At 38.0% G+C, this 24,606-nt stretch overlaps 1 protein-coding gene across 1 annotated transcript; it reads right to left on the bottom strand.

Annotated features, from left to right (window-relative positions):
* Window positions 1–1,112: 1,112 nt before the first annotated feature.
* On the bottom strand, window positions 1,113–14,758 carry cyp27c1 (cytochrome P450, family 27, subfamily C, polypeptide 1). The gene is made up of 9 exons (XM_081380425.1): window positions 14,387–14,758; window positions 10,640–10,830; window positions 9,161–9,360; window positions 7,151–7,360; window positions 6,876–7,039; window positions 4,891–5,054; window positions 4,653–4,731; window positions 4,133–4,336; window positions 1,113–3,525 (listed from the first exon to the last, which is right to left on the bottom strand). Exons 1-9 carry the CDS (start codon window positions 14,678–14,680, stop codon window positions 3,409–3,411), a joined length of 1,623 nt encoding a protein of 540 aa, XP_081236551.1. The 5' UTR covers window positions 14,681–14,758; the 3' UTR covers window positions 1,113–3,408.
* Between the last annotated feature and the right edge of the window lie 9,848 nt (window positions 14,759–24,606).

Here is a 24,606-nt window from a genome sequence, read left to right as displayed (position 1 = left end):
CATTCGTTTTCATGTTAATCAAACCATTATGCCATCTGGTGGATAAAGATGAAGATTACATAGAGTTGTATAAATGGGGAACTTTTTTTTACTTCATGTGTTTGACTTTGAAGAGTCATGTGTCACCACCAGTATATCAAATTTGAAGTAAATTACTTAATTCTCGATTAGAAGGTCAAAAAAGATAATCTTTATTGACTCAAAGTTCTATACAGTATTTTAGTGTTAAGTTTCTGATTATTATGTTTTTGTTTTGAACAGAACAAACAAAATATGAATTAGTTAAGTGTAATTTATTCATACAAAATGTTTTTGTATTTTGTTTCCACATATCAAAAACTTCCAAATTTCACACAATGTAGTACTTCCCGGTCCGTGTAACGCTTCACAATTCAGTTTTCAGACCATACAATGCAAATACAAAAATGATCATTTAATAAATAATACTAAACAATCTTTTCCATCACAGAGTTTTAGTGGAACCAACACAATATCATCACTCTTAAATATCAAATTAGATAGCCACACTGAAATAAAGATGGGCATTGTTGTGATTAGATGTGTTTTCTTTAAACAATATTTAATATTAGTATCCACTGGACAGGATATTAGCATGATCTTCTAAAGTAGCTTTGTAGTTGTAATAGGATTTACTCCCTCATGTTTGCTTTAGGAATTTCCTGCTTGTAAGCTAGAAATCTTTGATTGCACATAAGTGTACAATTTTAAATAATGAGCTTAGCACTAAAGCTAATTTAATAGTAAAACAACTATATACAAGGTCTTTCACAATGATTTTAAGGCAGAGTGAAACAAAAACAAAAAACTACAAGAAAAAGTTACACTGCTAGTATGATGTAAATGCATATGAAGAAAATTCTTCAAATAATTCGTATATTTATCCAACTCCATAAAATAGTGTCTGTTTAAACATTTAAAAAATATTTGGTCAGCTGATTGGCTATAAATATTCAAACAAGAAAACTAACAATAATCTAATAAAAATGTTAGGCACTATTATACGCAATTACATCTTTGGACTTCAAGAAGCACAGTGTGAATTATGGTTTACATGAATACTGTCACACAACAGAAGAGAACAGACAGGTGATCGTATAAACAAAGTTTATTAATAGGATACAGGGAACAAACACTGGTCGTGGAAGGGTGAATGTGAAATTCAAGCAGTTGCACTGTGACTTAGCTTGGTGGAATATGATGATCACAGGTGCAGAGGGTTGTTCCATAAAGGCCACTTAGAAAAGTGGAGATTAAAGTCCAACACCTGACTTGAATGGACCGAACTAATCAGCTGCGCTTAAATCGGTTCCATAACGATAAATTGAAGATTGTCTCGGTCATGCATGTAACCCTCATTCCCTGAAGGAAGGAAAGGAGACATAGTCGGACGTACCGTACTGATTGGGATCAATTAGGGATCGCTTAGGGAGCCTGTCATCTTCGAGTATTGATAAAATGAGCCAATGCACATTGGCGTGCGAGATTTGCATTTCGCGCTCCGCCCCGCAGTGTGGGTATAAACACGGAAGCAGATGCACGCGCCACTTGTTTTTCGCTGAGGAGCTGAGCAGAGCCCAGAGTCAGCGGTGGTCCAGCAGTAGTGGCGACGGGACTACGTCTCCGTTCCCTCCTTCAAGGAACGAGGGTTACATACGTAACCGAGACGTTCCCTTTCAGTTCGGTCACGTTCGACGTAGTCGGACGTACCATGCTGATTGGGATCCCCATTAAAACGTCACTAGTGCTGCCACCTTCCAGTGCCTAGACAGAAGCCTCCTGACCCCCCGCATTATTGAGGTGGAGATAGGACAGAACTTAGGCCAGGGAAGTCACTGCTGTTCCGCAAGACCCACTCAGTTAGACTTGGGAAAGCGTGCCCTTTCGATGGAAGGAGGGACGCTACGGAAGCCACATCCAGCCCGTAGGGAGGTAACATGTGGAGGATACACATATGGACTGGCCGAATTATCGGCCAGTCATATGGAATGTCTCTGAGGTGGCTCCAGACTATAACAGGGGGAGACTCAACCGTCAGTGACGGCAGGGCAAGCTCTGCCAAGGGAAAGACACGGGCTTGCCTCAGGGTGCCGTACCATGGAGAATACACATATGGGATCGCCATAGGGATCACAACATATGGACCCAGCCTAGCACAAGTTCCACCAGTGCATATGAGTGGTAGGCCTAGCATCGGACGCTCCGCCATGTCCAATGCTGAAGGGGTGTGGAAGAACTCAACAGGGTTTGGCTAAAGGGGAACTCAACTGGAGCAAGAATGGCGCACGTATCCAGTCCATAGGAGGGGAATGGCACAGCAAGCCAACACAACGAGCGGGGCTTACGGTCTTAACTGGCTTAAAAACCCTGTTTAATAGTACAAATTGCTCTGTGGCCAGGGAAGGTGATGAACACTTTTTTTTTAAAGACAGGTACACAATTCGTAAAGAGCGGATATTCTCTGCATCTCCAACTGTGTACAAAAATGTTCTGCTGGCAAAAAAACGAAGTGCAATGCACACAGTCTGCGGGTGCGGGTGCGTTGAATCAGCCCACTATACATTGGACTTCGGATAGACGTGCAGATCATGTCTATACTGGGTCCGTCGGTCCATGACCAATTTTGGACATCTATTCAACGTTCAAACTAGGTCCACTATTTGGACTTCCAACCATGACCCAACTTAGACGTCATATTGACGTACAACATTTGACCTTTGAACTGGGTAATTCTTTTGGACGTCATTTGGACGTCTATGACAGGTGCAGAAAATGTACATGATTAATATGTAATATTTTTTTATTTACAAATATCAACATTGTTGTTATCAACATGATTAATACATATTACAGATTATTTATAATTATTTAAGATCATTTTCCAAAAACTCCATTTGATTGTCTCAGCAGCAGGTGATAACTGGAGACACATACAAAGGTGTAAAGCTGTAGCTCAAACAGTAGAGCGTTGACGCTTGCAACGTAAATGTAAATACATGGTACAGACAACATGTCCTCCACCCTTTTGAAACATGAGACTACAGATATAGAAGTTGTATAAAAACGACATCTAAAATTAGTCTAAATTTGATGTTGAAAAGGCGTCCACAAACGACCACATTTGGACTATAAATAACCCTTACACGGAGGTCCTACGAACATCAACATTAGACGTCGAAAAAAGACGTCGCCCGGCGTTACAAAACAACCCCTTCAGTGGACCGAAATTGGACGTCCAAAAATTACATAGAAAAGACGTCACTACGACGTCACATTGCGCAGTGGGAGTAGTCCGGGGAGAGTGAACGAGTGGGCGGAGCGTGCTGATCTGGTGACGATGGGCTGATAGATGGTTGTGTCACCGTGACAAATACATAGTGTAATGACAGATTACTTTCGGTCCACAAATCTAAGGTTGATGGGTGCTCCTGGACAGAGCAGGCCATGAGTCTTAGCACGCACATCAGTGGTCTGGGAAGACACCTCAATGTGGAACTTCTGCAGGAGCTGTGATAGAGAAGAACATCAGTACACCATTAGACAAGGGAATTACAAGTCACATATATGACAGGAGTAACCTTTTAGGTCTGGTACACATATGATATGACATACAAAAATACATAGGCTATTGTCCCATATGTATGCCTAATTAATAATTAAAATATTGCGATCTTGATTCAAACACACATGCGATCTTATTCCTAAATGACAATGATTCCGCTTCAGTATGTATATTAAACCTTGGAAATTACGATCACACCGAAATATTTAAATCTGCTTTCGCGCTACCACTGAGCCAGAGAGAGCAGTGGTCATGTAAGATGTCTGGAGCAGCTTCACAAACAGCTTCAACTACTATATAGCTATTTCTGTGTTGCAAATATCAAATAATAACAGAAGTTCTGGGATAAAAGTTTATAGATATAAACACAGATTATGAATTCATTTTATTAATAAAAAAAAATAATAGACTAATTGTAAGATTTTAGACATTTATAAATAGACTTAAAAATAACCCCCGTCGCCCTTCTTTTGGTAGGGTCCATGAACAATAGTACTGTTATGGTTTGGATCTTGCTTAATGTTGACTTGAGACACATTTACAAACACACACCTGTGTGAGAGCCAGATGCATCTCAAGCTCAGCTATTCTCCTCCCGATGCAGCTGCGGATGCCGTAGCCAAACGGGATGGAGCCGAAGTTGTCGACGCGGTCAGAGGCATCCTTGCGGATCCAGCGATCTGGACGGAATTCTCCGGGACGGACAAAGTTCTCCTCATCCATTGAGGTGGAGTAATGACACAGAGCCAGCTGAGTCTGCGAACAAAGGAAGTTGTTGGTTAATGATTTTTATTTAATGATTGAATAGCTATTCTATTGATAGTTTGTGATTTTAGGCCCCCTAGTGGGTTATTCACTTATTGTAGAACAACCATGTCATCTTTTTAACGCGATTAACACAGTGAAATACAAGTCAAGTGTGTGTGTTTTTTTCTAGGCACATCCTATCTAGGTCAAGGTAATTTATAAATCTAGAACTGCAGGAAAGACATGAAGGCATGAAGCAGTTCTCTACTTTACAGGGGCAAGTTTTAACATGTTTATGGCACGGGCATGATATATATGCTCTTACCCCTTTAGGGATGAAATAACCTCCGACGATCAGATCATCCTGTGTAACGCGTCCGTTTCCAGGGAGAACAGGGAAAAGCCTGCAAGTGTTAAAGAGACGGAGGGATTAAAAAAGTGTTTATGTAACAAAACCATGCATTCTGCAGAACTCTTGATCTAATAGTGTTCATTTCTTGATTACTATATAAATGACCAGAATTTAATTTTTGGGCCTTTTAACAGTGGTGGGCATAGATTACCTGAGCGTCTCTTTGACAAGCCCTCTAATAAGGGGCAGATAAGCAACATCCTCTCCAGTTGGGACGCGCCCACCCAGCACTCTGTCCACTTCCTCAAAAATCTCCTGCTGTATTGTGGGATGTCTTGCCAGAAGGTATGTGCTCCATGACAGTGTGAAAGAGGTCTGCAGAGAGTAAAAGAGTACAAAATTTCAAGACTTATTAGAGATTAGTAATATCAACTCTAGGTGCAAAATGCCATCAAAATGAATAAAAATCCCCCCATAATTCAAGATATGGGGGAAAATGCCCCTGTATTTAGTTATGGTTTTATTTATAACATATGATAAGCTTGTTGTTTTTCCTAAGTATGAGCATGATGCATATGTGATATTGATTTATACAAGAGTTCAATAAACAAGAAGTCACATTTTAGACACAATATTGCTTGTTTTTGCTCTATTTCAGCAACTAAAATAGTTCCAAAACTACAGTAGCACTGTTGCACGTCTGTTGCACAGTGTTTCTTTACTGAATAAATTTACTTTTTTCATCAACTCAGTTTAATGACTGATTTAATGTCTCACACTTGCATTGTTCCTAATAGAATGAATCAGCCATTTTAAACAAATTGGTTGAATGAATGATTCAATGACTCACTCATTAAGACAGTGACTTGCCACCACTTATGGGCAGTTTTAGTTTAATTTCCCCATATATTATTTCCCATAATTTCATATTTCTTCATTCACAATTTTATATTTAATACATTCACCATAACATTACTTATTATGAAATTGTAATTGGAGTGAAAATTCATCTAAATGCCAATTCAGATGCAGCCTCTGTGCCACTTTACATCTGGCAGTGCGAATTTGTTAATGCTGGTTTCATTTGATTGTTAACATTCAATTAGAATAATAACAAGACAATTTGACTGTTAAAAAAATGTTAAAAAGGACTCTTAAAAAGGTAAATGTACCACTGATACCATAACCCGCAACACACACACACACACACACACACACACACACACACACACACACACACACACACACACACACACACACACACACACACACTCACTCTCCTTCATCCTGTAATGAAACACCTGCCATGCTTCCCTCCATTCATCATTAAAAATGCTGCTGTCATGTGTGTTCAGCTCTAGTGATCACAAACCTCACCCTTTTCTTTTTGGGTGACTGGTTCCTTTATTAAGCATTAACCCATAACAGGCACCTTGCCTCATAGAGGTGAACAGAGAGACAGGGAACGATTACATGACCGGTTTTGGCTCACGATTGCTAATCTGATCCTACGGCTGAAAGAAAAAGATAGGAAAGATCAAAGGGAAGAGGACGCCAGCAGACACGTCAGCGAAATGGGAGAGTCTTGGCGGGTCTTGTTTATTGTGGGTGAGACGAATGGGGAGAGGTCAGCGTGAGGTCAGGTGAACACTGAGGTTTCCATGGAGACCTTGGACACCCGTTACGATCTGACCATTTGAAAAGAGTTCACGGGAAGAGGCGCCTGAGACTCATGAGAAGGTTTGTTTATCATCAAAATTAAATTCAACCGTTTTTCCATCTGTCTCAAAACACAATGTGCTCTGGACTCTTGAATCACCACACACACACATTCACTGCTTGGAGATATTGCAGCATTACTTTACAGAAGGCATGAGAAACAGTGTATTACTTGATTAATTTGGCCAGCCAACATTGGAACTAAGTGTCTACCAAGTGTCAGATGAGTGTGACATAGTAGTGATGACATATTTTTGTAGTCACACCCGGAAGTTCCCTCGACAAAAACCCAATGGGATTTTTTTCACTGGCTTTTGGATTATTGCAGAAAATAAGCTCTGTTACAAACAACAGTTTTTGATTTTAAAAAGCCAGAAGTAAAAAGCTTCGAATGCCCTAAAATATGAGTCATGAACCACAAGCTGAGAAGCGCTGACGTCTTATCCCCTTCCCAACGGCCCTTGGACAGGTTCTTACCGTGTCCACTCCAGCCAGAAGCATTTCAGTCATGTTTGCGTAGATCTCCTCTAGATTCATCTCTCTGGTGACCAGCATGTGAGTCAGCAACCCTCCTTTAATCTCTTCACCTTTATTCATCTTCTTTTTGATCTCTGAAAGCCTCTTGTCCACGTGGATCTGGCCTAAAACACACATTTGTACAAACTTTTTTAAAAAATATAGTGAACTGAGTTGTAGAAGACCAACTTTGTCACAATGACACTGAACCCCACCACGGTTCCCTCTGCTCTTACTGAATTTAAAGAGTCCGTCCCATGAGCTGCAGAATTCCTCCCAGGGTTTGGGAATTATGGGACGCAGCCATTTAGGAATGGCACCGGCATACATGGTGGTCTTAAAAGAGCTGAACATGAGGTGCAGTGCAGCAATGTACTCTTGACTCATCGTGGGAATTTCATTCTCCAAGCAGCCCAGGCGAGTCTCGTACAAAATGGTTGCAACACCTAAGAAAGAGTTAAACATTTAAACTGGGTGATTTTTGTATCATATTGTTTCACATGTATGTGCTTTGCCTATTGAAAATTATCACCTACAATTAAAATCAATTACTTGCTAAGGTTTTCATGTGTTAATTTGAATCTGACCTGAATCTTCAGTCTACTGTTTTGGTGAAATCTACAAACTCTCAAACTAGAGAGGGCTGATCAGAGGGCTATGTAAGAATTTAGTTGGCGGTTTTCTTTAACAGCAACAAAAGACAAATAAAAGACCATTAATATTCAGAATGCAATAATGACACTATTGTAAATTGAAGTTGAATTGCTGTGATCTGTAACTGTAAGCGAGGCGGCCTACGAACTCCTGTGTAAATCTTGAAGCTGACTTCTGCTGATGAAACTGCAAACTATCTTCAGTAAATCTTTAATTTATTATAATTCTGACTCTGGGTATTCATTCATCATATCTGGTTCTTGGTCTTTGACTGTAAAACCCCTTACACTATTGTCTTTTGTAGAGCTGCTTTATTGTTAAAATAGAAGGTTTTTTTATCATCGATTAACTTTGCAACACTGACGGTTATTTTACACTGTTTATTGTATAAAGCACTATTTAAATAAATGTGAAAATATGACAAAAAAATACTGTATTATAAATTCCAAATCCCAAAACCCTCATTTGGTGGAACATCTGATTAACACCAAGGGCCCTATCTTACACCCGGCGCAATGCAGGGCCAAGCGCGATGCAAGTGTTTTTTTTGCTAGTTTCAGTCCGACGCAGTTATCATTTTCACGTCCTGTGCTATGTTGTTTAAATAGCAAATGCATCTGTGCGGTGTGTTCTGGCGCATTGTTGGCACGTTGCTATTTTGAGGCAACTGAAATAGACTGCACCATTGACCAACTGAAACCTGGTCTAAAGTCAATGGCGCAATATTTTTTGTTGTTATTCAAAGAGCGCGTTAGTAATGTGCGCCTATAGGCGGGTCCACAACGCGCGTACATTCTGCTTATTAAACACACAGGGACTCACAGCAGCACACAAACATGCCAAAAATTAAAATTAAAAGGATTACAATGTAAAAGATTATTATTGTGCACATAAAGATATGGCGGAATCTGGCTTGTCCATAGATGGTCTGCTTGCGCACTTTTACCTCGCGCACGAGCAGATCCATTTGCGCTCTGGAGACGGCTTTGGTCTTTCCACTATCAAATTCCGTCATGTAAATAGCAATCATCTGCCATGGGCGAGCGCAACTGGCATTTAAAGGGAATGGGAGATGAGACTCTGATTGGTTTAACTGATTGGTTTAAATCCCAAAACAAACCCATTACTCATTAAGAGAATAGGGACAATGAGCCTGGCGCGCTGACCATTTTTCCCATCGTTAAACTAGCAAAAGTGGATTCGGACATGCCCTAAGTGAACTTGCACCCTGCGCTTTAGACCATTTGCTTAGACCGTTAAAATAGGGCCCCAAGACTCAAACTCCTTAGCTGGATCTAATTTCATTTATACAAAGCCCTCATATTCCTTTCTAGAAAGGCCACTATGATACCTGATTCTCCTCTTAATTAAAAAACAAATCCCCAAGTTAAGGGTAGCGGAAATCAAACCCCTATGAAAGGAAAACCCTGATGTTGACTGAAATCCAAATCCTGTCCTCTAATCAAATCATGAGTGTAAAATGTAATATATCAGACCAGGGCACCTTTAGTACATAACAACTACATTTTTCCACAGAAACACAACACACACACACACACACACACACACACACACAATGCCCTCAAGCTCACCTTCCATGGCATATTTGAAGAACAGGTCATTGATGTTAAGGACAGTCTGGCCATCGTCCTGCTGGCTGCGCAGTGTCTTCACTCTTTTCACCAGGTCAACCACCACATCATTAACATCAGATGAGAAAACATACACATCTTTGGGCCGCATAATCAGCTGTCGCAGAACACTGCGCATCTTCAGCCACTCATCACCCTCGCTGGACAGAGAAATCATCGGATATTTGTTAGCACAGACAGGAATCAAAATTAACATATTGACATTACTAATGTGTCATTTACCTGTAATACCTTCTAAAAGTTTGGGGTCTGTAAGAATGTTTAATGTTTATAAAAGAAATCTCCTGCATTTATTTGATTAAAAATACAGTAAAAACAGTAATATTGTGACATATTATCACAATTTAAAATAACTATTTTGTATTTTAATGTAATTTAAAATGTACCCATACAGCTAACAAAAATATGTTCTAAACGTTTTGCTAACGTTCCCATTAAGTTATAAAAATGTTATTTCTTTAAAATATCCAGTTTTTTAAATATTTTAAAAACTGCTTTTTTCTTGGTTATGCAAACATTAAGGGAACGTTTCCATTGTCTGTGTTCTCTTAACATTTAGAAACTAGTAACATTTAAAAAACGTTCACCCAACCTAATGTTTCAGGTAAAAATAATGTTAAAAAAGGGTAACAATTTAGTTTAAGGTGTTAGTTAATTCTCATAATTAACTAGTTGCTTATTAGCATGCCTATTACTAAGATTTTGGCTGTTTATTAGTATTTATAAAGCAAATTTTAATGCCTTATTCTGCATGACCATATTCAACAACCCTTAATCCTACCCAAAATCTAAACTTAACAACTACCTTGCTAACTATTAATAAGCAGTCAAAAGTCATAGTTAATAGTTAGTTAATAGTGAGAATTGGACCCTAATCTACATTTTGCCTGTGACCCAAAAAATGTTTGTGTGACACCTTTTTGAGAACATTATTTAAGGCCAGATAACTTTGAACAAATTTTTTCTTAATATTACTGGAAAAACGTTTGTTCCTAACTTTTAGAGAACCTTGCCACAACGTTCCCTGTTAGCTAAATAATTTATTCCTGTGATGCAAAGCTGAATTTTCAGCATCGTTATTCCAGTCTTCAGTCTCATATGATTCTTCAGAAATCATTCTAATATCCTGATTAAGTGCTCAAGAAACATTTCTTATTATTGTGGTCCTTTATTTAAGGATTCGTTGACGAATAGAAAGTTCAAAAGAACAGCATTTACTGGAATAGATTTTTTTTTGTAACAATGTAAAAGTTTTTACTGCCAACTTGGATCAATTTAATCTGTCCTTTCTGAATAAAAGTATCAAAAGTCTTATTGATCCCAAACTTTTGAATGGAGTGTAACATTTGAATCCAAATTGACAAACGGTTACTAGCCCAGATTTGAACCTCTACCGTTGAGAAAGCAGTCGGTACTTACGCTGAGATGAGTCCAGTGGATCTTCCCCTCATATCTCTGTACTCCTTCCAGGACTCCATGTTGCCTCTCTGAGGAGTCACACCTTCAGACCTGAGAACATGTGCCACCAAGTCTCTGTCAGCGATGGACACCACCAGCTGAGGTCCAAATCGAGATTTAAAGATCTTCCCATACTTCTGCGAATGCTCCGTCTACAAGAAGATTTGTAAACTTGATTAACATGGATCTGAATCATTTATAGCTTGCACTAGTAATTTAAATGTTTTTTTACTTCCAATGGATTTTTTTTAAGGCTGAGTTTAGGCTTAGCTACATTAGACACTGTGGCGAGTGGGACAAATGGCTGGAACCCCTCTTGTTTGCTGTGCGCGAGGTCCCGCAAGCCTGCACGGTGTTTTCCCCTTTTGAGCTTCTCTATGGGCCTCAGCCCCGCGGGGTGTTATACGTCCTGAGAAAGGCTTGGGAGGACGGACCTTCGGACAGTAAAAATAAAATTCAGTATGTCCTGGAACTAAGAACAAAACTTTGGGGCGGCTCTCCATGGATAATTTGTTACAGGCTGAGGACAAACAAAGCCAGCTATACAACCGGGGAACCAGATTACGCAAGTTTGCACCGGGAGATAAAGTGCTCGTATTAATCCCAACCTCTAGTTCAAAATTACTCGTGAAGTGGCAAGGACTCTTCAAGGTCACGCGGCGAGTTGGAAGTCACAGTTATGAGGTGGTACGAATAGACAGGAGCGGTGCACATCAGATTTACCATCTCAATCTCCTTAAAAAAATGGAATGAGGTGGAGTCAGTGATGCTGGCGATGGCGGTGAGAGGAGGATCTCGTGCCAGCAGTGAGCACTAAGAACCAATCTCTTGCTCTGGCCCCAGGTGGAGATCACCTCTCGCCCTCCCAGCTCACTGATATAGCCATGTTGCAAACAGAATTTGCAGATGTGTTCTCGCCCCTGCCAGGTCGAACGGACCTCATTCATCACCAAATTGAGACAGAGCCGGGTGTGGTAGTGCACGATTACCTGAATACAAAAAAAGGTAGTTCAGTCTGAATTAGAGGCGATGCTAGAGATGGGAGTAATGGAGGAATCAAACAGTGATTGGGCGAGCCCGATAGTTTTGGTACCTAAAACGGACAGCTCGATCCGATTCTGGGGGGATTATCGCAAGATAAATGTTGTGTTGAAATTCGGTGCATATCCAATGCCGCGGATTGACGAATTGCTTGATCGGCTGGGTACTGCTCGATTTTACTCGACACTGGATTTAACGAAAGGATATTGGCAGATCCCCTTACCTCCTTTATTAAAGAAAAAACAGCTTTCACAACACCATTTGGATTACACTAATTCGTTACTCTTCCTTTCGGGTTGTTCGGGGCTCAAGGATAATCAAGGATTGCAACTTTTCAGCGCCTCATGAACCGGATTCTCCGGCCCCACGCTGCATATGCCGCTGCCTATTTAGATGACATTATCATCTATAGTAATGACTGGCAGTGTCATATGCAGCATCTGCAGGCGGTTCTGAGGTCGCTGAGAGGGGCCAGATTAACGGCCAACCCGAAAAAGTGTGCGGTTGGGCGTGTGGAGGTCAGGTATCTGGGCTTCCACTTGGGGCACAGACAGGTGCGTCCCCAAATTGACAAGACGGCAGCAGTTGCGACCTGTCCGAGACCGAAGACCAAAAAGGAGGTGAGGCAGATCCTGGGGCGGGGCTGGCGGGATATTATAGAACATTTGTACCTAATTATTCGGACCTCACCAGCCCGCTGACCTCACTAAAAAGGAAGCGCCAGATCCGATCCAGTGGACGGAGCAGTGCCAGCAGGCTTTCACCCAGGTAAAGGCTGCTCTGTGTGGCGGGCCGCTCTTGCATTCTTCTGATTCTCTCCCATTTTTATTGCAGACAGATGCGTCGGACAAGGGGCTTGGAGCAGTCCTGTCTCAGGGGGTGGGGGGTGAGGAATGGCCGATGCTGTACATCAGTCGCATAAATACCACCAGAGAGATGGAAGAAAGAGAGAGAGAGGACTGGGAACTCGTGCTGCCCAGGAGGATTAACTGCAGTCATTATTGGACTTTGTATCTGTGTGCTGTAGTAGACTAAGGTAAATGCACTGTGTGCGCCGTTTTTGTTTTGTTTGGAGATAAATAAAAGCACGAGTTCCATACATGCTGACCCTGTCTTCTTCCTTCCACCCTTTGAACCTTGTCACAGACACATCGCCAATATAAACCTCAGAAATAGTGAAAGTAGAGAGCAGAGAGTTGTAATTGGGTCCTAACGGTCATTTGTTTAGATCAGTTTGATTACTTACTGTTACTGATGTACTTTATGTACTCTAATGCTGGCTTTTCGTTTAATCTCTAAATGCATTAGTGAAATAAGAACAGCTATATGGGAGACAACACAACCGTGATACAGCATTAAAATATATTTTCCCATTTCACACTAGTCATTTCCTGACTGACAATATCTCAAAGACCGTATGGCTATTCGCCAACTGTTCAGTATGCATGGGAAGACATTTCCTGGTATAGATGGCCCATTTGCAAATACTTGAAGCTGTTTGCAAATACAGCCTTCAATGTGAGCTTGCCCAATTTCACCCCCTTCTCAAGTCGCCTGCCCTGTACCATTCCTACTAAAACAGCACAAAGGCACCTCTGTGTCTCCTCAGCGATCTGATTTTTCTCACTGTCCGAAGAAAGCCTATTAGGCTGATGGTAGACAATATTTTCCGAATTTCATGCAGGGCTCCGTAATTTTACATCATTAATTTATGCTTCTTCATTTTTCCATTAGGATCGGTGAATAAAATCAAACTCAGGATTTTACACAAATGATGATAATTCACTGTATTTCAGTAAGACACAGTTCCGAAAGTGTGTTTTATTTTATTTTAAACCACACGTGGCAAATAAGACAAGACTACCAAATGACATAAGCCCTGGCCATTGTTTGTTTGTTTTTTGTTTGTTTTTCGTACAATGGGAATTAAAAACCCTGCAGTGCTGAAAAGTGAAAAAAAATATATATAAAAACAGATATATTCTATTCTGTGTCTTAAGTACAATAAAACATTAGCCAATAGATCTTGACTAAAATTACCATGGTAAACCGATAATAAGACACGATTAGAGTTAGCATTTTAATAGTTCTTTAATATGGCCAAATCATTCACAAAATAGTACATAAAACAATGGGCTGCTCAGGCTTGAATCGTCTAGGCCAATAAGATTGCTGTAAAATAAACCAATTAAATTGGGTGTAGGCGGAGCGACACGTGTCACCCCGCCCCATCGTCCAGACTACACTCTGGGGTAGCTACTACACTGCGTCTGGGTTTGGGAAATATATCAGTTTTGTAACTGTCCCTCATGATGGGGTGGAGACTCAACTCGCTGTTTTATGCAACTCCAAAAGTAATTCAACACCCCGAATTTTGGCTATGTTCCAATCAAATCAAAGTTTATGTATTATTCTTGCAACAGAAATTGCTGTTTCTGCCAGCTCGTAAAATAAAACGTTACAGAGGGTAAAGTTACTGTTAATACAGAGCACACGAAGAGAATGAAATAGAAAGCAAATGTAATCTTAAATGAAAACATACGAGTCTATGCTTGCGTCTGGGTATGTTCCACTGAACGTATTGAAGGTGTAGATACAAATGCAAACACACAAAGGGCTCTTTTCAACTAAAACGCGTCCCATCTGACATCTACCGTCTCCACTCACCTGGATCTCATGGATGCGGCTGAACCCATCCCGGTAGAAGAACTCAACGAGGTTCGAGAAAGTGCTGGGTCCGGGCATCTCCTGTAGGGTCTTCACTGTGGTCTCCTTCAGCGCCTCCGCGGCCGGGCTCACCTCGCTCTCTTCCTTCAGTTCCGCCTGACTGTGCGCCGCGATCTCCAGAGAGCCGCTCGCCGTGGACTTGTGCAGCCCGCGGGCTTGGCGGAGAAACTGCTTGCATGACTCCTGGAGCAGATTCTTGTGGGCCAAGTGTAGAATAGAGCTTTGAAGAGCCATCTCAAAGACTGTGCCACCAAGTTGAAGTCAGGAGGTTCTTGTGGGTGTGGAAGTGCTCGCAGACTGGAGTGAGTGCGCACTGATGAGTGGTGCTCAGCGGCTTTTAAAAGGTCCACGGGAGATCTGCGGGATCAGAGAAGGGGATTGGACACTGGATTTTGGCACTGGGATGAACAGCAGTCCCCACGAGGCATTGGACATGTGCGATGAAAAGCTGGAGTGAAGGAATTTCTATTGTTGCAAAATTAATTTGGATATTAGCTACATAAATCGATTGTGGCTGGAAGCACTTAAGCTGACCGCATTAGTAGCCAGACTCTAGCCTCGTTTAACCCAAAATGAAATTAGTCAGAAATTGTTTTAGCCTATAAATTATTACAAATGTTAGGGGGTTAGGTACAGTACAGGTCAAAAGTTTGGAAACATTACTATTTTTAATGTTTTTGAAAGAAGTTTCTTCTGCTCATCAAGCCTGCATTTATTTGATCAAAAATACAGAAAAAAAAGTAATATTGTGATATATTATTAGGCTACAATTTAAAATAATTGGTTTTCAATTTATTATACTTTAAATTATAATTTATTTCTGTGATGCAAAGCTGAATTTTCAGGATCATTACTCCAGTCTATCACATGATCCTTTAGAAATCATTCTAATATGATGATTCATTATCAAAGTTGGAAACAGTTCTGCTGCTTAATATTTTTTCATAACCTGTGATACTTTTTTAGGATACTTTGATGAATAAAAAGTAAAAAAAGAAGCAATTTTTTTAAAAATAGAAATCTTTTGTAACAACAATATACACTACTGGTCAGTAATTTGGGGTCAGTTTTTTCTTTCTTTTTTTGAAATAAATCAATTCTTTTATTCAGCAAGGATGTGTTAATAATTGATAAAAAGTGATAGTAAAGAGGATTTATATTATTAGAAAATATTTTTTTATTTTGAATAAATGCTGTTCTTTTTAACCTTTTATTCATCAAATATATTAGGCAGCAGAACTGTTTCCAACACTCATAATAAATCAGAATATTAGAATGATTTCTAAAGGATCATGTGATAGACTGGATGTCACATGTGACACTGAAGACTGGAGTAATGATGCTGAAAATTCATGTGGCCACAGGGGTTTAATTAAAGTTCGATTTTAACAGATCGCAACCATACTAAAATTGCATACAAGGCTCACATTGCCACATAAAATTGTATTATTTGGCTCATACTTGGTGGAGTTATGGCACTGCTTTGGTTCAGTTCTGGCAAAGAAGATGTGGCATATTTGGGCCAACAAACACAATCTAATCTGGACCACAGCTCAGCTGTTTATTTGGGCCAAATCTGTGCCAAAAGAAATTTGCTGACTGGGATGGAAATGATTCATCTTTTTACAATTATCTTCCCACCTTATTTTTAACATAAGACCGGGCGTGGCCATTTTAAACTTGAATGTGCAATACTTTCGGTATAACTCGCTTTCAGTTATTTTAGCTGTGCAAAAACAGTTTATCATGCTGCATAATGTTACAAACTGGTATTTGTTAATGTTTTCCTATTATTTTAATTTGTTATCGTAATACACACTAATTTTTAACGCACTTTGTTAAGCCAGTTGCACACCATACGAGAAACGCCACACCGGCGCTGGCAAATGAAACGGAAGTCTCAGGCACACACACAATAGCTTACTTCCGTATTCAAAATTAAGGTATTTCTTTCCAAGAATGCAAAGAAAACCAGAATATAGGGGCTCATGTCATATATTGAAACAAATTAGGTTAAATATTTCAAGAGAACTACCAGTTATATATAGGGTTAGGGGTTGATTAGGATAATCAATTATAGCTGGTCACCGTGATTTTGCCAAGACATGGAAACTAACCCTACCCATAACTTATCCCTAAAATCAGAGATAAATTATTGGTGAACAACACTGATGTAGAAGCACCTAACCCTGGTTTAAGCCTAAACTTGGAATAATCTAAACTATAAACTTGTCCCTCAAATCTGATTGGTTGCTTGGAATGTGTTGTAGCCTTCTTGGTGAACTTATGTTCACAAATTAGGTCTACAGCTTGTTCCCCTCATGAGGTGTTTTCAGTTTAAGCACATGATGATGGAGTTCATTCGCCATGTGTTCTCTTGACTTGTGTTTGTGGAACACTTTTGTTTGTTGCCGTTTGCCATGTGCTGTTCTGTTGGTCTCATGTCAGGCTCTGCCCCCTCATTACCTTGTTATTAATCTTACCTGCTCCACTTCATTACCTCCACATTTCCTTCCCTGTTTAGTGTGTGCCATGCAGATTGTTGAACTGCTTGTTGAAACGCTGAACCTGAGCCCATTCCGCTCCATACACGCGTGCACATAATAATGAAAACGCTACATGATAAAACAATGAAGGTAGATTAAGGGATTATAATTGTTAATATGATTATGGTTAAGTGTGGTCAGAAGCCTCATGCATATGGTTGCCAAACACTGGTGTTAGAACACAGAGGCAAAACAATCTTTCAGAGAGAACTAATTGTGTTTGCAAAAATTGATTCTGCTGAGATGGAGTTGTTTGAGGCTTTTCCCTTATAAGTAAATATCCACTTGGCTCAGAGTTGTCAGTTTTCACCCAGAAATCATGTGAATTCATTAGAAAAGATAAGCTGCAGGCTTTCCTTCTGCGTGTTCGCATGTGTAGGTGCAATATAATTAAGGATAAAAAAGATTTAAATAAAGGCAGATAATGCAACGCAAATGTTCTTTTCTGAAAGAGTAAACAAAATTTTAATTGGTGGTTCAGGTTTAATTCTTATTAAGATGAGAATCTTGCATAAACATTTTTTTTTTCTAGAATAAAAGGCCTCAAACATTCAGCAGGACTTTAAGTCTTTTCATGCAGTTTTAAGTTGCCTACTTTAAGTAATGTACGTTGGAAACACTTAAGTAATGGGGTATTTAGATTATGCAGGTTACAATAAAAAAAAAGGTTAAAGGTCTTACGAGTAAAGATGGAGGAGGAGGATGGGGATCAGTGTATAGATGGGTATGAGAAGGAACTTTTAGGGGGCATATTCTTTGGTATTCTGTTGTATTCCTCAGTACAACCCAAAGCAGTTCCAAGGGGATGAACCCCCTTTTATTCAAGGATTTCAAAAACAAGCCTGTGGGAAAGTGGGAAAGTGGCCAACAGTGTCTTGCCCAGAGCTGAAGAATGTTCCGATGAGATTTGTATCTGTGTAAAATAGAGGTTCTTACCCCCAGGTGGCCCCAAACAACACACTTGTTTCACAGTGCCTGGACTGACATGAACTCAAAAGACATTGAAAAACAAACATTTGTTCTAATACCATCTGAAGAATGAGACTTGGCCCATGAATTATGATACGATGTCCAAACAACAAACACACACACACACACACGTATGAAGGTTTATAAAATTCAAAAGCTTATTTTACACCATATAGCATACATACGAAATTATATATTACCTTTTTTTGCAGTTCCCAAATAATGTTTCGATGACAAATTAAGTAGCCTATTAGCAGCCTACAAATAATTAATGTACACTGTAAAATCCAATTAGTAAACCTTATGCAAAAAAGCATGCAAAACGATTCCCTTGAAAAGAACGAGTAAAGTGAAATAGGAATAGTATGTAGTCTAGTAGTGTACACTTACAATAGAGTTCCAGTAACTCAAAACTCATTTGTATAGTATACTTGATCATTTACTTTAGATGTGCTTGTCTTATAGACTACTCAGAATGACCATTTTTAACAACTAAATCATTTAAAATACACTTTGTGAGTATTCCTAACTACTCATTTATGCTACTTGTGTTAACTCTGATGTTTTCTGCATACAACTTGGAATTACTGAGTTTACTTTACTTCAAAAGCAATCCAGTTTACTTGTTAAAACCATGCAAACCAATTGCCTTAAAAAGAGCAAGTAGCATTACTCAATAACTTTAGTGCTATCAATCATCTATTATAAATCATTGAGAATGGTTTCACAATTTTACAAAGATAACATTTACAACTGGACAAATAAATTTAAGGCAATTATACAGTTCAAAGGTAAATTTATTGTATTTGTTTTCTTAAAGCTACACTGTGTAAAGTTGATTCTTTACAAAAAACACTTTGTTCTTTCAAAATGACACGCTCTCATTAATGTGTAAGTACTTCTACCAACTAATCAATTATTCTCATAAGTGTAGAATCTGCCATTTAGAATACATACGAGCGAGTCGCTCGAATGGCGGCAGCCATGTTGTGCCTCCATCTTGAAAATACATTAGCCAAAGAGGGACATACCTGGAAATTCAAGCTTCGCCTTTCGCATTTTTACACTCAGTGGCACTGTGACAAATGCGAGGGGGAGATTACTCACGACTGCCGGCAGATTTGAAATTAAAAGAGTTAAAACGCCCTCGGAATGGGAGGGGCTAGAAAGTAATATTCAGTAGTCATAAACAATTTCACCGCTAGATGGGAGAAAATCCTACACAGTGTAGCTTTAACAACTGACACAGGGGTGGTCCACACAAGTTTGCATTGGGGTATAAAATTATGTAAATAGTCACTTTAATTAAAAATTAGTTAACATTAGTTAGTGTATTAACTAACATGAACTAACAATGAGCAATGCATTTGCTATTGTATTAATTAATATTTGTTAATGTTAGTTAATAAAAATCCAGCTGTTCATTGTTAGTTCATAGTGCATTAACTAATGTTAACAAATACAACCTTTGATTTTAATAATGTATTAGTAAATGTTGAAATTAATATTAACTAAGATTAATAAATGCTGTAGAAGTTGTAAAGGGTGGTTACGCACAAAAAGTATTCTCGTCGCTTCATAATAAGGTTGAACTAGTCAAGTGGACTATTTTAACAATGTTTTTACTACCTTTCTGGGCCTTGAAAGTTGCAATGACGTTGCGGTCAAAGGAGGGACAGAAAGCTCTCAGATTTCATCAAAAATATCTTTATTTGTGTTCCGAAGATGAACAAAGGTCTTACGGGTTTTGAACGACATGAGGGTGAGTAATTATTAATGACAGAATTTTCATTTTTGGGTGAACTAACCTTTTAACTTGCTCATGAACCAATAGGCTGACAATTTTAAACAAGTGCCTCAGCTTCCCTTTTATTTTTCTATCAACTAATCTAATTCCACTGTCATAAACAAACGTAATCTAATGCCAAACATCATCAATCTTGCACAGTTGATTACTTACATTTAAAGTGAAAAGTGTTTTTCATGTCTTTTGGGTAATCCAAATTTAAAGCATAAGACAGACCAAAATAGATGCAAACTGCCTAAGGCAGGTTCTGCAGATTATCCATTACAATACCTCTCTCAACAATGATGGCAGTAGACACTGGGCAAACGTAGAGTTTATTTAGAGAGAGGGGTTCTTCTTCATCAATGACAGTCAGCAGCACACCAACAGATACTTGTGCCCAAGCTGAAGCTTAATCAATATCACATACCTGAATGAAACCAAACAATAAAAATATTACAACAGGGAAAAGTGAAAAGGCATGATTAATTGTCAGTTATCTGTCCTGCCCACTGCCTTTAATCCATGTCCCATTAAGTATATATCATTTATCCTTTTTTTTTAATCCCAACTTTTAGAGGGATAGTTCTTCTTTCAGACAAATACAATCAGAGTTGTATTAAAAAAAATGTCCTGGCCCTTCCAAGCTTTATAATGGCAGTGAATGGCCATATATTTTTTGAAGTCCATCAAAATGCATCCATCCATGATAAAAGTGCATCTATCCATCATAAAAGTGCTCCACGCATCACCAGGGGTAAATAAAGTCTTTCTGAAGTGAAGCGATGTGTTTGTGTAAGAAAAATCCAAACTTTATTGATTAAAATAACTAGCTTCCGGCAGAAGTATGTATTCATTTTGAGGGCAAACCACAGCAACTGAACCTGAAACTTCTGGCAGGATGGCATTAGTAATGTGCAATATTTCATATATGATGAATCACCTTAGATTTGCAAGGCAAAAACATTCATTTTAAAATGATAATATGTAGGCTATATGTTCCTGTAGCTCAAATGGTAAAAACAACAAAATAATAGATTTAATTTCCAAAGAACACATAGGCCTACTGTTCTCGCTTTAGAACATCTAAATACATAAATGTAAAACCAATTCCTGCCTTTCAATACGTTGCACACTGAAGAATATCAGGCTTGTTTAATATCCCTCCATAATAAGATTACAAAGTTCAAAGTCAGGTTTTAAAATGAATAGGGATTCCGGAGTCCTCCTGGTGTGGGAAATGTGGGCAGGCATCAACAAAGCTCATTGTGAAATAACATGGTATTCACGAGACATACAGATAAACAACAGACCCACTCCATCAACACGGGTGCGAGCTTTACAATATGGCTGTATACATAAACATAGTTGGGTCAATATATAATTGTGGGAGATTTTGAGTTTGAATAATTCTGGGAAAAAATATATTTATTTACAAAATATTATTATCTTCCCTGATAAATCATCCCTGAAATATTTTGTTTTTAGTCATTGCCAAGCTCAGGCATAATTGATTTCAGATATTTAGTTTTAAAAACAACAAGTTTACTCATTATTTGGTCAACTATGTTACGGACAAAACCTATAAGTTTTAACTTTAAGTAAATGGCAGACATTTAAAAAAATCACTACTCTTGGAAGAATATGTGTCTATTTACCTACCTTTTCAATTAAAATACCCAATTAATTAAGAAAATACACATTTTGTTCAATTGAAACCCCAAATTTCAAGTACTGAAGTAACCGGTCTGTATATTTTGTTTCCAAACTGCTTGATTCATGATAATTTTTTTGATGAAATTATGCTGAGGTATATATTTGACAGCTACTCAGTTTCTAAATATTTACTTGGAGATTAGGGAACCATTGAAATACATATATTTTTAAAAAAACAATGGTAACTTAATTGACAGCCCAGTATCATAGTTGACAAAAGTAACATAGTTGACTGGACATGACAAAATAGGATGATGTATTTAACAAAAACAATCCTAAACTATATCAATTATTATATGTTAGCTAATCTTTTATTGCATTTAATCAAGACCTGTTGAATATTTCATGACATAAAGGAGAAATACAGACGCACATCAGTTTACAAGGATCAATCACAACTTTAACAAGCACATATATCATAAGCAAGAGATCCTAACATAGAAAACAACAACAACAAAAGTATCAAAAACAGCACTTACACAAAAATTCCACCATGTAAACATTTTGAAAATCTTGTTTGTGGAATGAAATACAGTAGTGCATTGTATTGAACAAAAAATAATAGTGCACTGCAATAAGTAACAATAACCAAATAATGTTTTATGTGTTTGTTAGCGTGTTTGCGTTTGTGCGTGTGTGTGTGTGTGTGTGTGTGTGTGTGTGTGCGCATGTCCTTAGCCATGAAGATATGATTTGGCAATATCTTCCCACACATCTCTTTTTATTTCAACATGACATGCTGTCACGTGCTGTGGGGCAGTAATCAACCTGAGCACATCCTCAAATGGATATCAGAGCGCATCCTCTCGCATTGGCCAGTAGTAACGATTGTGTCCCACTCTGTGCATGCACTTAACATGAACATCTGAACATCTGCAGCAGATAATCGTGGCATTTGCCTGAAAACAAGTTTACTTTTATAATATTTATTGCAAAGTATTTTATAGTTACTGTACAATTAGAATATTAAATGAACTCCTGAAAACTAGGCTATAAGAACATGTCATGAATGTCAACTATGTTACTCTTGGTCAACTAAGTTACCTTTGCAGAGTAACATAGGTGACTGGTAACTTAGTTGACATTTTTGCTGTTTTTAGGGATAAAATCAAAATGGTTGCCTAGCACCAGACAACACATGGCATTTTACGGAGAGGTTCTTCTAAATATTATATGTACAACTGAGTAAAATTGAAATTCAAAGTTATTTATGAATTCATTGTAGTAACATTGTTGACATATGATAAGTACACATTTGCCCCAAGCACTACTTTAGGTGAAATAACTGAAAATGTGGAGGGAGAACATACCTTGGAGTCTTGCTAGTTTTCTCTTCAGGAGGAAATGACATCATGTGGAGGCTGGAGCAGGTCATGTGATTTGGAAAACACACTCTTCCTTGAGGGGTGTATTTGCTATGGGTAACTTAGATGACAGCGACTTCTCGGACACATATTCAATTTGTCAATTTCTATTGAAAATGTGACATATTGCCCAAAAAGACACATTGTTCACAATTACCTCAACTTAATGTAAATAATATAATTAAAACTGTTTTTGAATAAGTTTTTAAAATGTTTTTTTAGGTAATGAGATTGTGGTTGTAATTCATTTCGGACGGTTATTTAGTTGACATTTTAGGAATATCTAGTAAATTTTTATAAATAAATGATTATTTCCATAATAATTAACTATGGAATTTGTAAAGACAAGATCATGAAGAACACTGAAGACTTTTAAAATTTTATTTTAATAAGCATGTTTGCGAGATAAATCTCATGGACATGAAAACTCCCTCAATTATATATTGACCCAGTTGACATGTATAGCTATATTGAGCTAACAATGAAGAGCAGCCTTAAAGCATTTATTAATCCTCTTGATTAATGTCAAAGGAACAATTTGTCCCCCAAAAAAACATATTAGTCATTTACTTAACCTCGTACCATTCCGAAAATGTATGATTTTCTAGCTTCTCTGGAATATAAAAATAAATAATTTTGAGCAATGTCTAGTGTTGTTGTTTTTGTGTTCACAAATCAATGGTAGCCAAAACTACTTTACCAGCATTATTCGAAATATATTTTGGATTCCACAGAACAAAGAATTTTTTGGGTGAACTAAGTTATCTCTGTCATATCTACATACATACATTAAAAATGGACTGATGCATTTTATCATACCACTATGGAGCTGTTGAATGTTTGTTTCTGATTGGCTGTGTAGGCCTACTGGCGTTAAAATATAAACTGCGTCAAGTCTAAGTAAAACGAATCAAATGAAGTACAAAGTTAGCGTTTTAAATTGAGTTTTGAAAACAAGAGATAGGAATAACGATTTTACAGTGGTTTTGCATTTAGAGATTTTTAGACTAATAATCCATCTACAGCGATGTTTATTATAAAACACATTGAAACATTACAGTTCAAAATAAGTCTGAAAGGGATACTTCACTAAATAAAATGTGAATTCCGTCGTCGTTTACTCACTCACTCTCATCTTTCAAAGCATGAATGACTTCGTTACTTCCATGGAATAGGCTACAAAAGGAGTATAGCCTAATGTACAGCAGAATGTCCAAACTGCTTGCACTCAGTGAAAGTGATGCTGTCAAGCATAAATGAATAAGCAACATAAATGTCAAAATGTTCCTTAAGCCTCATATGACTTGTATGGATTTATGATTTAAAAAAAAAAATCCACTTTCATGATGGTCAAGGAAAATCATAAAGATTCAAGACTTCTCAATTTGTGATCTATTAAATTAATACAAGTCATATAGGTTTGGAATGACAATGAAAGTGGGAAAATTATGACATTTACTTATTTTGGTGAACCATTCTTCTAAAAAAAAAATGCAGCCTCTATTTTTTTACATTAATTGTTTCATTCATGCGAGCATGATAGATTACACTATAAATGTACTACTTTTTATTTTAAATAATTAAGGAAATATTAAAGTCATGATGACATATGACATGTTTACTTATATGAAATTGTAATGGATTAAAAAGCATTATTTTTGTTCCCATGTAAATGTAATTAATGCATAAGAAAGAGTGTTAACATGGACAAAATCCTGCAAAATATGTGGAATAATTGACCGTTGATTTAAAAAAATATACACACCACCATCAATTATT

This window comes from Scardinius erythrophthalmus (genome assembly GCF_964197995.2).
Source record: "Scardinius erythrophthalmus genome assembly, chromosome: 12".
Classification (NCBI taxonomy): domain Eukaryota; kingdom Metazoa; phylum Chordata; class Actinopteri; order Cypriniformes; family Leuciscidae; genus Scardinius; species Scardinius erythrophthalmus.
This window is presented reverse-complemented; position numbering and strand designations above follow the sequence as displayed.

What these genes read in the sequence shown, in the direction of transcription:
- cyp27c1 (XM_081380425.1), bottom strand. Translation starts at nt 14,680, where the DNA reads ATGGCTCTTCAAAGCTCTATTCTACACTTGGCCCACAAGAATCTGCTC. An exon ending in GGACGGACTCTTTAAATTCA is followed by an intron (nt 7,040 to 7,150) that starts GTAAGAGCAGAG and finishes TGTGTGTTTTAG; the next exon opens with GCCAGATCCACGTGGACAAG. An exon ending in CTTGTCAAAGAGACGCTCAG is followed by an intron (nt 4,732 to 4,890) that starts GTAATCTATGCC and finishes TAACACTTGCAG; the next exon opens with GCTTTTCCCTGTTCTCCCTG.